We start from the raw sequence: 15548 nt of genomic DNA, 5'->3' as shown, positions 1-15548 counted from the left end.
AAACTGAAATGGCAACTTGAAGAAAACAACACTAAGACCTCCCAGAAAATGGAGCAAAATTTTGTCTGTCAAAAGGTGAAAAAAGAAAAGGTAAGATAGAGGACCAAGGAAAAGGTCCAGTATAAAAAAAAATAGGAGACCTAAGAAAAGAGAAAGAGAAAATGAAGGGGAAAACATCAAAGGATTAATTCAAGAAATTTTCCAAGAACAAGAGGATGGTTTCCAGACTGAAAGGGCTCCCCGAAGCTGAGCACAATGTATGAAAATACAGAATGAAATGTATCACTGTCAAATTTCAGGACAATGGGATCAGAGCAAAGTTACCAAAAGCTTCCAGAGAGGGGGAAAGACAAAACTCATTCAAAGAACAAAGAATCAGAACAGTATCATATTTCAACATTTCCACTGAAAAACAGAAGACAAAAGGAGCAGTGCCTTCAAAATTCTGAGAAAAATATATCCAAGCTTAAAATTGCTATCTATCCAAATTTGGGATTATCAACTAAGCATCAGAGTAAAACACGGTTTCAAAATACACAAGTATCAAGTTTTACCTCCTCTACACTCTCAGGAAGTTTAAAAAAATGGGGTCCAGGAAACAAGGGTTCCAACAAAGAAGGGATAGCGTGAAAGAAACCCCCAGGGTACCCAGGGTGAGAGACCTGTGCAGCAGACCTTGAGCTCAAGCAGTCCAGATCAGAGTAGGTCAAAGGGTCTGAAAGAGACTTCTTCAAAAAGATAAAACCGACAGAACACCAAAAATATCTGAAACTACTAAGAGATTCATAGGTGGTAAGGAGTTTAAGGGTAACTTAGTAAAACAATGCCAAAGAGATTGAACAAACCAAAAATCAAGACAATTATTACCCTTGCAACAGCAAAAGATTGCACAGAAAAGGAAAATGAATTCAAGCACACTAATGACTAAAGTGTCAGTATTTAAAGTTTAAACAGCAAAAACACTGAAAACTGATTTAACCAAATTACAAATGATTAAAATGGGAGAATGATAGGGCAAGTGAAACTAAAAATTACCATGTGCCAGGCACAGCTCTCAATCTTCACACATATTAATCTATCTAATATTCAGACAAAAATTGATATTTTCCTTATATATGAGGCACAGAGAAGGTAAATAACTTGCCAGAGATCACACAGATAGTAAGCAGCAGGAGGTTTGAACTCTGCTCTTCACCATATTGGCTCTCACAGAATGAAGTCCCCCATCTTCCTGTGGGGTCAACACATAATAGTCAAAACTGAAAAAAAAAATCAAGAGAGGTAAAGACACAAAAATCAGTTGAAAGAATTGAAAAGATTGCCTCTGGGGAACAAGGAAAAAGGGGTCTAGAATCCCTGTTCCTTTTAACAAAGTTGTAGACTACTTCACTCTTTAAACTATGTGCTTTTTTAATTTGGATAAAATGAAAATTAGGAAAAAAAGTACTTCCCCTTAAAAAAATTTTTTAAGTAAACATTAAAAATCTATTAAACTCTAGAAAACTGGATATATATGGCAATAAAACAAAGGAAAACACGCAAAACAAGCCCAAATATGTTTATAAGCTTTTGATACATGATAAAGATAGCATTTCAAATCATTGGAGGACATGTGAATTTCTCAATAAATGGGAAAACTGACTAATCTTCTGGAAAGCATGTTAGATATCGACCTTCCATCACACTGCCAAATATATTTCAGCTATATAAAAGATTTATATCTAAATTAAGCAATCAGAAAGAACAGGTGAATGATTAACAATTTGGTGGGGGAAGGATTTCTAAGCATGAAACCCAAACCAGAAATCATAAAGGATAAGATGTGCTGGATTCAAGTTCATACATATTAACAAAAAACTGCCACATAATTAAAACCATTATGTCAACTTTTTAAAAAACTGGAGGAAAGGCAATCATTTCCTTAACATGCAAACAGCTCATACATTTTAATGAGAAACAGAATAACAATCCAGTAAAGATAAGAGAGGAAAACATAAATAAGTCACAGAAAAATACAAATGACCTCAACAAAGCTGGTGGGGGGGCAGGGGGGTGGCTGCAGAATACAAATGGCCAAAAAAGATATGGGAAATGTCCTATCTCATTCATAATTAAAACAATACAAATTAAAATAAATACATTTTAACCCATTAGACCAGCAACAATGTAAAGACAAAGATCACTCTTGGATTGATGAGTATGGTCAAACAAGCACTTCTATACACGGACAGTAAAAATGAAAATTGGTACAATACTTCTGGAGTCAATTTGCTATTACCTATCAAAATATATATTGTCCACATACCCAAGCCCAGCAATTCAACTGCTAGGACTATATCCACAAGTGTTTAAAGATACCTGTACTAGAGCAGTTTTGAAAAAGCAAATCCCTGAATACTGTCTATCGATAAGGAAGTGGTTAAATAGTGTCATCCATAATGGAAAACCATACATCCACTTTAAAAAAATGATAATATCCAAAGCATATTGTGAAGTTAACCTGAGAACAGTATTATAATAGCATGATCACTGGTGTGTATGTGTATGTGTGTGCATGTTTTAAAGTATGGGGAGTGGGGTGGATAAGACCTCTATACATGAGATGGTACACAGACAGATCATGCTCTCCTTGTTAGGAAAAATTTGACAACTGAAGTGGATGATGGCCTGCCCTAAAGTTCATACTTAACAACCTATCAAAGTCTATCTTAAAAGTATTGTGGAGGAGACAATTTCCCAACAAGGCCTAACAGTGAAAACCTAAAGACATCAAGGACTACCTTCATGACTTTTAACTGTCTGTATAGAAGATAGTTCTGTTTCAGAAACCAGTAGGAGGAATTTAAATAATGGGCATTAGAGTGAGGACTAATCACAAGCTGGCATAAATATTCCTGGGCTGACAGAAAAGTTCTGAAGCTAGATTGTGATGATGGTTGTACAAACCTATAAATTTATAAAAATCAGAACTATCTCTTAAAATAGGTTTATTTTGTGATATACATATTATATCTCAATAAAGTTGCTGCATTTTAAAAACCAAAACAAGTAGCCACCACAGCTGGAATTTGCTTTAGAATTCTGGTGGGGGAAAAAAGAAAAAGATGAGAAAGAAAAGACAAACAATTATTGTGAAATCAAAATGATGGGTACATAGAGTTCATTATATTTTTTTCCTCAAAACAAAGACAGGCCAACACATACACACACGAAACATAAGGCTTCACTAGCAATCAAAGAATTGCAAACTGCATTTTCAGATTAGATCAATCTGCCCAGCAAAAATGAAAAATTTTAACACCCAGAAAGCAGGCTTTCTAATGCCTATCTATTAAGATTATTTGTTGGTACATCCTTTGTGGAAGCAACCTGGTCGTGTTTATGAAGAACATGCAAAAGGACATACTTTGACCTACCAATTCCACTTCTAAGAACTTGACCTAAATAAACACATGGGTTATATGTCACAATTTTTTAAAGTTAAAAAACAGAAGAAATTAGGCAAGTGAACAGATAGTTGTAATAGCAAAAACAAACAAAACAATCAGTAAATGGCTGCCTAAACAAGTTACAGCATATGCACATAATGGAGTGTAGCAGCCATGAAAGACAGACACGGAAAGATAGCTATAATATGTTTAGTGAGAAAGTAGGCTATAAATATTATATTTTATAATGTTATATTTTAACTTAAAATATATAATATACATATGAATATCTATATATGCACATATATGAACACAAACTGGCATCAATGCTTAGCTCTTAGTATCACAAGTGGCTTTATTATCTTCCTTCAAACCTTTCTCAATTTGTTGGTTTTTTTATATTCAGTATTACTACTTTATAGTCAGGGGGAAAAGATATTTGCATTTCCCAAAAAGGCTAACTCCTCTGTAGAAAAATGGACAAAGGGCACATTCAGTTAATTCATAAAAGAAGTAACAATGGACATCCAGCATATAAAAGTTTCATTAGAAATGACAAAATACATATCAAAACAAGATCACATTTTTCACCTACTAAACTGGAAAAAAATTTTTAATTGTAATATGCTGCATCAGTAAGGTAAAGGAATAGTAGTACATACACTAGTGATAGAAATACAAATTAGTCTGACCTTTATAGGAGGGAGAGAATATGGTGACTATTAAGAGCATTAAAAGTCATGTTATCTTTAGCCTGTAAATCTAATTCTAGGAATAAATTCTAAGGAAAAAGCTAAGGATGGAAGCAAAGACTTAGCTACAAGGATATTCAACACAACGTTTTTCCATTGTTAAAAATTCAAAATAACCTTGTTCTCTAACAAAAAGGAATTATTATTCTATATCCACGTAATACTGTGAAGCCTCTAAAAGTAAAAATGTAGAATCACATTTAGTAAGAGTTGAGAAATGGTCACAAGAGATTGTTAAGTGAAAAGAGATTACAAATTGTGTGTGTACTGGATGAAGTATCCCTCAGAACATGACCTGATTTGGAAATGGAGTCTTTGCAAATGTAATTAGTACAGATGGAGTTGGGCCCTAAATCCTCCTGACTGGTATCTTTCTAAGGTAGGAGAGAGACATACACACACAAGGAAGACAACCTGATGATTCTGGAGTGATGCAGCTGCAAGCCGTGCAACACCACGAGCTGCCAGCAGCCATCAGAAGCCAAGGAAGGAAGGATTCTTCCCTGGAACCTTCAAAAGGAACATGGCCCTGACCATGCCTTGATTTTGGACCTCTAGCTTCAAGACCTGTAAGGGAATAAATTTGTTTTGTGGTAATTTGTTATGGCAGCCTCAGAAACTCAGCAATCAGAAGCACAGATTCCCATTTGAATCCTATTTCTACCACTTACTGCCTATGTAATTTCAGGTAAATTACTTAATTTCACTGTGCCTCTTTTCCTTTTCTGTAAAAGGAGGGTACCTATTTCCTAGAATTATTGTAAGAGTTAAAATATGTATTAAATGTAATCACTTAAAACAGTACCTGGAATACGGTAAGTACTCCACTTTTTTTTTAAAGCAAATACAGCTACACACACATATACACTATAGTATTAGAAAGAGCTAGACCAAAAGGTTAAAATTGTTTATTCCTGGGCTCTGTGATATTTTTGCTTATTGCCAGTGATTTACACTCTCTCAAAGTATTACCAAAGTAATAAAAAAAATTAAAAAGTAAAATTTACTTTAGAAAATAAATGCTGATCAGAAAGACTTTAGCAGCAAATCATGTATCATTCAATCGAGTAGTAGGCTGTTGCTCCATAAAAGGCTGACCTCAAACACAATAGTTCAAGTGTCAAACTTTGGGAACACTTTATAGACCTAAGACTTAAACAGAACTGTTCATTCTTAAAAGTGAGTTTTTTAAAAACCCTATACATAGATAATTCAGTGAGGCTGAGTTCCACATTTGAAATAAACTGTTCCCCCTCCCAAGACATACATTAGCTTTGGCAAATCATTAGAAAACCACTTACAATACCAATTATCCTTACAAGTAAAAAATATTTTAGTTTTATCTGCACAAGGTGATTTAATAAGAGTTAAACCTCTTCAATGAGTTTCAGTCTTCCTGTGTTTTGGATCCCTAAAAAGTTCAACTTATAAAATGTGTTCTCTGACATCTTATAAGTAAATTCAGATGAGCTCACTACTAAGTAGTTTACTTATTAACATATTTTGTCCTTCATAGTGAAACAAAGTTTTAATAATTATATGTAATTACTGAATGAGAGTCTTCTTGTTCAATGTAGTGAAGGAATTCTACAGTATTTGAAGAGACCAAATCCACCACTGCATTGTTCTAAAAAAAATCTATTTGATCTGCCTATCCAAGTACCTTGACAACTAATTCAGATTCCAATGAAGCAAAAGAGGGACAAGGGCCATGGTACCCACTATTCTGAAGAACAATTATTTAAATTGAAATACCACTGCTGTCAAAAAAAATCATATATATAGACATATACATATAATTTTATATATATACAGATGCATATAGAAAATTCTCTATGTGTATGTGTGTATACATGCAAATTTCCATAGGCAAAGACATTTTCTAAAAAGTAAAGAAATAGTAGTGGCTATATCTGGAAAGCAGAGGATTTTTGCTTTTTACTTTTAGTCCAGAGGTTGCAAATTACTGGACCAAGGACCACATCCTCTCTACAGATGTGCTTTACTTGGCCTACACAGTATTTAAAAATATTTTAATTAGTTGCCAAATATTTTAATTATTATTTCCAAAATAATTGGAAAATAGGGAAATTTCCAATAAAAAGTCAATTTTGGGCTTCTCTTGAAAAAATGGAAAAATCTGATTTTTTAAATTGGCCCCTTTCCAGCATGGCGATACTTGACTTAAGGCAAGTATCAGACCTCCTTTATATAAAAGGCTAGTATTTTCCAGCACACACACACTTCAGTTGTTCATGTTCCCCACCTGGCACTAACAGGCATTTTAATTTGGAACCCCTGTTTAAACCCTTCCGAACTATGTGACCTTAAATAAAGAGTTTATATTACTTTTCAAAGTTTTTCCTCAATGAAACACTGGCAAAGACTCAAAAGAACTTTAGAGGGCTTACAAAATATTTTTCACCATTCATATCTAAATAACTGTTACCTAATTTTTCTGAATAGTAAATTCTCTCATTCATCAACTAATTACAAAGGATATTCAAGTATGAGGAAGTATGCCTAGAAAGGTAGGTATACAAGATTGGTTTCCAATCTTTGGAGGGCTCATATTGCTTCCAGAAACAATATGCTTGTTGTTACTTAAATTTTAGTTTGCTTTCATGTCATGTATGGAACTACTAACACATTTAAATCTTATGTCCAAATTAAATCTGTGAAAAAAAGACTGAAAAGGAGCTTAGTTTATATAATTTGCTTCTTCTAACAGCATTAGACTTCAAGATTTCCATAAAAGTCTTTACTCCAATCTACCTTCATGCGTTACTTCAGCAGATATTTACTGGGCACCTACTATGTACAAAGTATTGCATCAGATGCTCAGGGAGAAACAAAGGCTGTTAGGGTGTATTTTCCTCTCAAGAGTGTGTATCATGTGATTAATTTTAAAAAGGCAAGAGTGAAGTTCAGAGAAGATGGCACTAGTATGAACAGATACTAGTGTCCTAATTTCAAAAGAAAAAGTATTTCATGAGGCATAAAAGAAGAAAGAACAGCATTCTGGGTAGAAGAAAAAAGTTTAAAACTGGGAAAGCAAAAGTATGTGTTGGACATGAGCAGTAGACCACTTTGAATGGAGGAGAGAGAAACAATATCCAGCACAAAGATATGCCAGAGAGGCAGAGAGGCAGACCCACAAAGTCGGGGTCAATCTTTGGAGGGCCCTGAATGTCAGACTCAAGCTCTCTGCTCTTTTTCTGGTATACAACAAGGCACTGTTAAAGGTTTCTGCAAGAAGGGCTTTGTCAAAGCTGTAATTTACAAAGATGGATCTAGTAGCAGTATGTCCACAACATGGCCTGAAAGGAAGAGTCAGTTGTAGAAAACCAATCTGGAGACTATTGCTGTTACCCTGTTAAAGTGGCAACATAATCTACAAACTAAGATGGTAGCAGGAGAAATGGAAAAAAGATACAGTTGGGAGGTGCACTGCAGAGTGGATATGAACTGAGTTTGGCAAATAATCTGGGGTGTCCAAGAAAGAGAGGGTGTTGGATATAACTCAGGTCAAGTCTAACATCTGGGAGACAACTGGGGCTATTAACAGGACAGGGAAAAGTCAGAAAGAAAACCTGGTTGGGGGTGGGCAAAAGGATAAATTGACCTTTTAAATACACATTTAGTTTTCGGAGCCAATAGAACATCCGTAAGATGTTCACCCATCACAAAACCTTGCACGCTTTTTGGCCCAGTTTTTAGCGATGGCCAAAGAGAGTAAAGTATATATTCAATAGAAGTAATACTGCTTACTGGGTGTGGGGTTTCCTTTTGAGTGATGAAAATGTTTTGGCTAGACAGATATGGTGGTTACACACACTGTGAATATGCTAAATGTCACTGAATTGTTCACTTTACCATGTTTTAATTTTATGCTGTCGATTTCACCTCAATTTCTTAAAAAATCAGCAATATTCCAAGCCGAAAATCAAAATAAACTCCATGTCTTATCACTCCTGATCCCATGAACCACATTTTAGCCAAGTCGAGCTAAGCTTCTAGAGGCTCTGCTCCACTCGCTGCTCCTTTATTTCACCCAGAAATATCCGCTACCTACAACTCACTGCTTTTCCATCAGCTCAAATCTCCCAACCATTTCAAAACATCTACAAATGTAACTTTCCCACAGCAAGCATTCAGTCTTTGTGAATCACTGGTTCTATGTAATTCAGTCCATTTCTACCTGTTCTGAAATTTTACTCAGTTAATTCAGTATTAACATGTTTCCTCCTTATTATCCTGAAACTTTTGATAGTTTCAGACATGTTCTGCTTTTGTATTACACTATCCACTAGGGGTCTATCCAAAATCCATTTATTTGTATGTATTTGGTTAATAGTTTTTGTTATGTGTTAGACAAATTTTGTGTGAGGAGAGTAGGAAGATAAGAGGTGCTAAAGAAACCTCCACCTGCTCTAGCTATATAACAGAGATTAGTTCTGACTGGATCTTTGATCAGATATGCAAGTCCCATAGCAACAGGACAGTAAAAAGACTTCCTACAGCACAAAGTACTTTTTACCATGTTCCTTTTTAAACTAAAATGAATCTGGATGCTCTATTTGTGAAGTATTTTACATTTTACATTATACCCAGAGTCTCAACTTGTGTGTGCAACTCAAAAAAGACTGAGAAATGTGGGAAAGAATATCCAAAGCAAGGCCTCCCAACCTTCTTAAAAATGCAAGAGTGCATGACACTCTATCACTGAGGGTTATGCAACCCTTCCCTATCTTCATGCTGAAAATTGCTGCTTGGCACATACTTTTTTTTTAAAGAAACCAGTATTAATACATGTTTTATCTGTTATAAAGGGATTTCCCTAGACCCATATATATAAGTCGGAGAGTAGATCAGAAATTCATTTAGCATGCAGGTGATTGAGAAATATATTAAGACCAGGCAGGAGAGGCAATGTGAGATGAGATAAGGGGTATGACTGATTTTCACATCTAGATTCTGATTTCAGTTCACTGAGTTGTAGTTATACCTTTACTTTATCAAGTAGGGTGCCTCTGACAATGTTGAGAAAGTCAGTTAAGACGTTTTATTACAAAAATGTTTTTCCCAAGTTACTTTTCTAGAAAACATCTGTTCTATCCATGATGGATACATGTGGAGTTCCAAAAAATGCACACTACTTCCTGAAGATATCTGGAGGCAACCTAGGATGTTGCAACACCAAAAGTGCAAAGCACTAGCCTAATGAATAGCAAGGGGAGAAACTGCCAATGTTGTCTATATTCTAGTCAGGTATTTAACTTATACCTATGCTGAGAAACAAGGCCAGTACCAATTCCTAAGTTAAGGCCCACTAAAAACTCAGAAGTGTTATTTGCCTCTTGTCACAAATGCTAAATACCTCACTTTGACACAAATGACTGAGCGCCAGAAGCGAATTCAAAGTCTTATAAACAGAGAACTGTACACTTAAAAGTGGCTAAAACGGAAACTTTGTTATGTATATTTTACTACGACTTTTTAAAAAATTGTATGGAAGTTCTCTTCAGAATCGTGTTGGTTTCCCCTAAATATATATATATATATATAAATCTCTAAGACTTTAGAGAATGAGAAGATATTACATTGAATGTATTTAAATTAAAAATGGTTGAAAAATTTTAGTAATTAGAATTAATAGATTTCTGACCTCTTAAGGAAGGTGTTTATTAGATGATCTCCATTTCCAAGGAGGACATAAGCAAATGAAAAGCTTAAATAATAAAAGATTTAGTTTTGACATAATTCTAACTTAGAAAAGTAATTAAACATAATAATAAGGTATCATGCAAATCTCTGCCCTAAGGGACATAAGAATAATCTGTCTTACAAGAGTTACATGCAATTCGGCAGTAAAAATTGGAATGAACTAGTGTATCTCTTCAGCCAGCTTCCAGTTTTAGAATTCCAAGTTCTATATTCACAGCCCTATAGTATCTCTGCAAGACATTCCAGCTATAGAAAGTTATACTAATCTACAAGTCATTTCAGTTTGGCCTCGGATATTATTTTTTTTCACCACACCATTTATTCACTTTATGTAGGAACTAAATATTGATTACTATTGTTAAGTGGCAATTCCACCAATCTCTTAGCAGTGTGGCTACCAGCTCAGGTATAAACAAACACTACAAAATGCTTAAACTGAAACAATACTTGGTTCCTAAATTAAACAAATAGAAATATCTACATAATGTATACCCAAACTAAGGCTGAAAAAAATCTTGTCTTTATAGGGCAGATTATTTACAAGGCCAAAATATTCAATTTAATCTGTTTTTCAGTGACTTCTTAAAAAATGTTAACAACAAAAAATAATATCTTACTTCTGAAACCATAGACATAGTCCAGAACTTCCAACTCAGTTTGCATTTTAGAAGTCAGTGCCTTCATTTTAAAATAATGATTTTTAATTACTGTATTATTTTTTAACAGTCATCAGACAATTGAATGGTGGTTATTTATTACAACCCAAAGCAAGCACTTATGAAGTCACAAGAAGGTTAATCATTTCAAATTCAACAGCTTTTAACTACAGCAGTTTTAGAGATTTTTTTTGCCAACCTGCGTTAGGACTATCTCAAGTTCCAAAGTTAGACATTAAATGACATTAAAAAACAGTACATTTCTAGACTCTATTTTCTTAAAACAATTGCACAAATATTTTGACCAAGTATGTATGCATGTGTTTACTTTAACTAGACTTTATTACTTATGGTAAGTATTTGCTAAGTCAATTTAGCCAGGTCAACCCAGGAATCAAATACAATATTGGATTATCGAGCTGTTTTCATTAGAAAGAAAAGAATGGCAAGCCTTACTTTCTTCAGTTCACGATTGACTTTTCATTTTATAATCAAACAAAACAAACATGACTTCTACAGCCAAAAAATAATATAATGTGGCTTAAAGCTAAATTATCATTTAATTGCCCAGATTCCTAAGAAGCTACTTGCTGACTTGAAAACCAGAATACGTTTTTGAATAGCTCACTTCTTTGCTCAGGTATGTATCATACCTTGTTTTATACATATATAACATCTCATCAGAATACATGCTACTCCATTTCTTTGAGCCTAATAATCTTCATAAAATTCAAATAAAATGTTTACAATGCAAGTGTAATTTTTAGGTTATTTTTTTCTTATCCACACTGAGCCTCACCTTTCACACCTAAGAACGAATAATCTCAGATGTTACACACATCTCAAGCATATAAATTCATTACACTGGTTTTGTAGCTGTAATAATTATACTAATAAATACTGACTCTAAAGAACTAAAAACTTATTAAGGCAGGGTTTAAATGGTACGACTCACAAGGGGGTGGGGAGAAATAATGATCCACCCCTAGCAAACTGGGCAACAACATGCCAAGTTTCCTATGCTGAACTAGCGTAAACAAGGAAGAAAAAGAGCCGGGGTGGGAAGCAGACAAGTGAGAGGAACAATCCTCCTTAAGATATAATTTTACTTCTAAATCTCACCAATGTAATCCCTCTAGTGTTTTCAATAACCTGCCACTCTCACCAATACATAGGTTGGTGTTCAGAAAACTACTATAGGCTGTAGTCCCTCTCTGAGACCATCCCAGACATAAAAGGCCAACTGGGAATCACAGATGCTTTTTTAGACTATTTCCTGCTTCCAATGCCTCAGAGTTTTCTAAACATTAGAAATTCAATCTCACTATTACTGTAACAATCAAGTTTAAAGATAAAAAATAGGACCCACCAATGATGCTGAGCAGAAAAAAAATTCACAGGAGGTGCAGCCAGTGCTACAAGGCTCCCATTAGTAAGATGAGCATCATTTGGGATACGACTAGATGAGGAACAGGATAGAGACTAAGCTTACAGCCTCTTTTTCTGGCATTGTCTGAGGCATTCAGTGGACTTGGAAAGGAGGAGAAGCTGGTTGTGTAAATGATGCCAAAAGAAAGAAGAATACATATATCAGTAGACTGAATGTCCACACGGAGAGCAAAGGGTACTCATCTCATAGCTTTTTGACCAAAGAAAGGTGAGTTGTTTCATTTGAAATCCTGTCAAAGGAATTTTACTCTCCACTCTATCACTCACCCTGAGTGAACTCAACTCCTCCTCAGAGAACAAGGGGAAGTAAGCCTTGCTTATCAAAAATAGCAAGTACTGCATCCAAAGCCAAGAAACACTCCCTTAGTCTAAGTGCCATGGTCTTCTGCCCCGATTCAGTCTTCTACAAGGAGACTCCAAGCCAAAAAACTTGCTCCCAGCCTAAGTTAGTCATTTTCCCAAACATCTACCAATCCAACTTTCTTTCAGATAACCCCCTCTCCATTCTGGCATTCTGGAGCCCAAGGCTCAGTTGCTGCACACTACTCTCTCTCCCTAAATAACCTTCTTTCCTTCACTTTTCCTAAGGTTTTCCTCAGACTCTGCCCCAGGTCTAGCATTCCCCGGTCCTCCATTAGTACATCTAGTACTAGATCCCACTTCTCCCTGGCACAACTCTTTGGGAAGTCATCTCTATTACCGTACTCACTTATCCCTCCCCATAATATTCTTCCTTTTTCCTTATCTGTCCTCGAAAGGAAAAGAAACACAAATTATATGTTCTCAGATCCTAACTCCCGAGTCTCTACCGGGCCCCAGGTTCTTCCATAGCACCTAATTCTCTGCCGGAGTTTCCCCTCATCCGTGTCATGCTCTGCCCCTAACTCCATACTTCAAGCTTTTTTTCCACTCCCAAATTCTGATTTCCTGTGCTTTTTTACTCTTAGCTAACATGACAGCCTTCTTCTTCCAGGTCTACCCCTATGCCTCAATGATCAAGTCTTTTCCCCCTCTTCCCACATTCTTGGGCCCCTAATTCTCTGCAGAACCTCAAGAACCCCTCCCCAATCTCCCTCCTGCTCCTTCTGCCCTCCGTGGCCCCCAACTCTACTCGTACGTTCTATCCCGGCTCAGTCCCCCTGTGCCCTAGGGCTCCCCTCACACTCCCTACCTGCCCCAGAAGGGGGTGCCCCTCAGTGCCCGCCGGGCCCGCTCTGCCGCCGGGCTCGGGTGTCCCTTCCTTTCCCTTCGGGGCCCCGAGGCCGCCGCCAGCGCTGGCGCGGCGGGGCCGGCTCACCAGTTGGTCATGTCCAGGAAGAAGGCGCAGCCGGCCGGGTTTAGCTGGAAGCCGAGCAACCGCTGGAACTCGGAGATGAGCACGTCCTTGTCGGTGGTGCCCAGGCAACTGAACTTCTGCATCAGCTCGGGGTCTAGGTCCACGTCCATGCCCTCCATGACTGGGGCCGGACACCCGCTTCCCCGCCTCCTCACAACCGAGTCGCCGCCGCCGCCGCCACCGGGCCCGGGGACCAGGAGGGGGCCCGCTGCTAGCTGGCACCGCGACCCCTCTCCTTTGAGGTAGGCCCCGGGCCTCTCACTGCTTCACAGGGGTAAACTCAGCCACTCACTCACTCTCGCGCCCCACCCCCCACCCCCTCTTGCGCCGTCGCCGCCGCCTCCGCCTTCGTCGCCGCCGCCTCTCGCTTCTCCACCGCCTCCGCCTCCTCCCGCGCCGCGCCCACTGCGCAAGCGTCGCCCGCCTAGGCCCGCCCCTTCCTCTCCAGGAGCCCCGCCCATTGGTGGCGTCACAAACCCGTGACGTCTCCCGCGTGACCTCACCGCGGCGGAGCTAGAGGGCTCAAGGTGGGAAGGAGGAAAGGGACGGCGCAGCACCTAGAGTCATCACCCTATGACTCTAGGCCTGATCTTACCCTCTTAACGCACCCACCCTCAAGAGGACAAATTAAAGCCTAGGGTTTGGGAAGAGGCTTAGGGACCTTGTCTGACAATTCTGCCATTTGCATATGAGACTGAGGTTGGGGAGGTGTGGAGACCATGGCAAGGTCAAATGCCGAAGTGCACGCAGGACACTGACCTCCCAGCCAGGGGTTTGCCTAAGATTCCATAGCTGTTTTCCAGGAGGATACTGCAGTAAATCCTTGGTTCCTGGCCACCCTCGGTGATGATTGCTGCAGTTTATCAACGCTGTTATGCAACCGTAGTATGGAGTCTCGGGAAGTAAAGGTTTCCATACAAATGTTTGTAACAGGTGGAGACGAACGCCAAACAGAATATTCCATCCACTTCATCAAGACCAACCTTATCAAAGATTAAATCACAAGAATTACGCATGCCTTGTTCTGCTTTTAAAATAGAAAGCAACTGTATTCATTGTATACCTACCTGGTGAAGGCCCCATTTCAAGATCAAAGGGTGATAAAGGAAGCATAGGAGCCATTTTGTCTACGACCCCTTGGAGTCTTTTCAGCGAGTGCTTTTAAAACACCACTATTTGCCCAACACTGCTATATCCAAAGGGAAAAGATGGGTAAGAAATGGCCTTCTGCCTTCAAGTAGCTCTCTGTCTTTTACAAATAAGGAAAATTAGATCCAGAAAGCTTCTGTGCTTTGTCTAAAATTCAGAATAGCAGAAGTAGAATCCAGCTTTCACATTCCAAATGGAGTATGTTTTCCATAACAACTTAAACAGCAGACAGAACTAGAATAAGTGATCAGTAGTGTTTGAGTTGTTAGGAGGTTTTGGAAAGGGAAAGCATTTTGCCTCCTTCTGTCCCAGTACTAAATAAGTGTCAGTAAAACATAATGGCTTTAAAAGCCTGGGTTCTGGGGTCACACACATTTGGGGTTCAAATTCTCATTCTGCCAATTACTGTTAATCATAGCACCTACCCAGATAGGATTGTTGTGAAAATTAAATAACAATATGTAAGCTCAGTATAGTTCCTACTCCATAAAAGCACTCAAATGATTACTAGTATTGTGGCCATGAACATGAGGAGATGGCTGTAGGTTAGACAGTGAAACAAGCAGGTGGGATTACTCCTTCACCTAGCCCCTCTTCTTCACTTTCCTTTCTGATCCTCTGTTAAAGTCTGAAATATGTGCTCTTTTTCTTTTCCTAATAAGGGAGTGCCTTTTCTCTCTCCAGTGATTTTTTTTAACTCCAACATGAATTTCTTATGAGACAAATGCCTCTTAACAGTATATAGCAATAATACTCACAAACTCATACTATATAATAGTTATAAACATTTTATAAGAAACTGTTCTTGAGCTTCTAAGACCTGTGTGGAAGCTTGGATCATTCCTGGGGCCTAATTTTTGGGTGGCCGCAATGCCAGAATATTTCACTAATATTAAGGAAAATTCTGTCTCCCCTGAAGGTGAGCACATAATGTCCCAATATTACAAATAATGGAATGGGCACACAGAAAGATGGTAAAAATCCCAATATTAAGAGCTGAAAGAACTGACACTGAGTCCAACCTCCCTCTTTTGCAGTGGAAGAAACTGAA

The 15548-nt window shown here is 37.8% G+C and overlaps 1 protein-coding gene across 4 annotated transcripts in view; it reads right to left on the bottom strand.

Annotated features, from left to right (window-relative positions):
* ILRUN (inflammation and lipid regulator with UBA-like and NBR1-like domains) overlaps positions 1–13709 on the bottom strand; it is a 98846-nt gene extending 85137 nt beyond the window's left edge. Inside the window, exon 1 of one of the 4 annotated variants that reach the window (XM_037000719.2) lies at positions 13310–13709. In XM_037000719.2, the coding sequence (XP_036856614.1) occupies positions 13310–13467 (158 nt within the window). In that variant the 5' untranslated portion in view covers positions 13468–13709. The remainder of the gene's footprint in view (positions 1–13309) is intronic. The other 3 variants (XM_037000720.2, XM_017663096.3, XM_017663097.3) reach the window with 3 other exon arrangements.
* Between the last annotated feature and the right edge of the window lie 1839 nt (positions 13710–15548).

Source organism: Manis javanica, chromosome 16 (genome assembly GCF_040802235.1).
Source record: "Manis javanica isolate MJ-LG chromosome 16, MJ_LKY, whole genome shotgun sequence".
NCBI lineage: Eukaryota > Metazoa > Chordata > Mammalia > Pholidota > Manidae > Manis > Manis javanica.
Note: the sequence above shows the minus strand (reverse complement) of the source record. Positions and strands in the feature narration are given on the sequence as shown.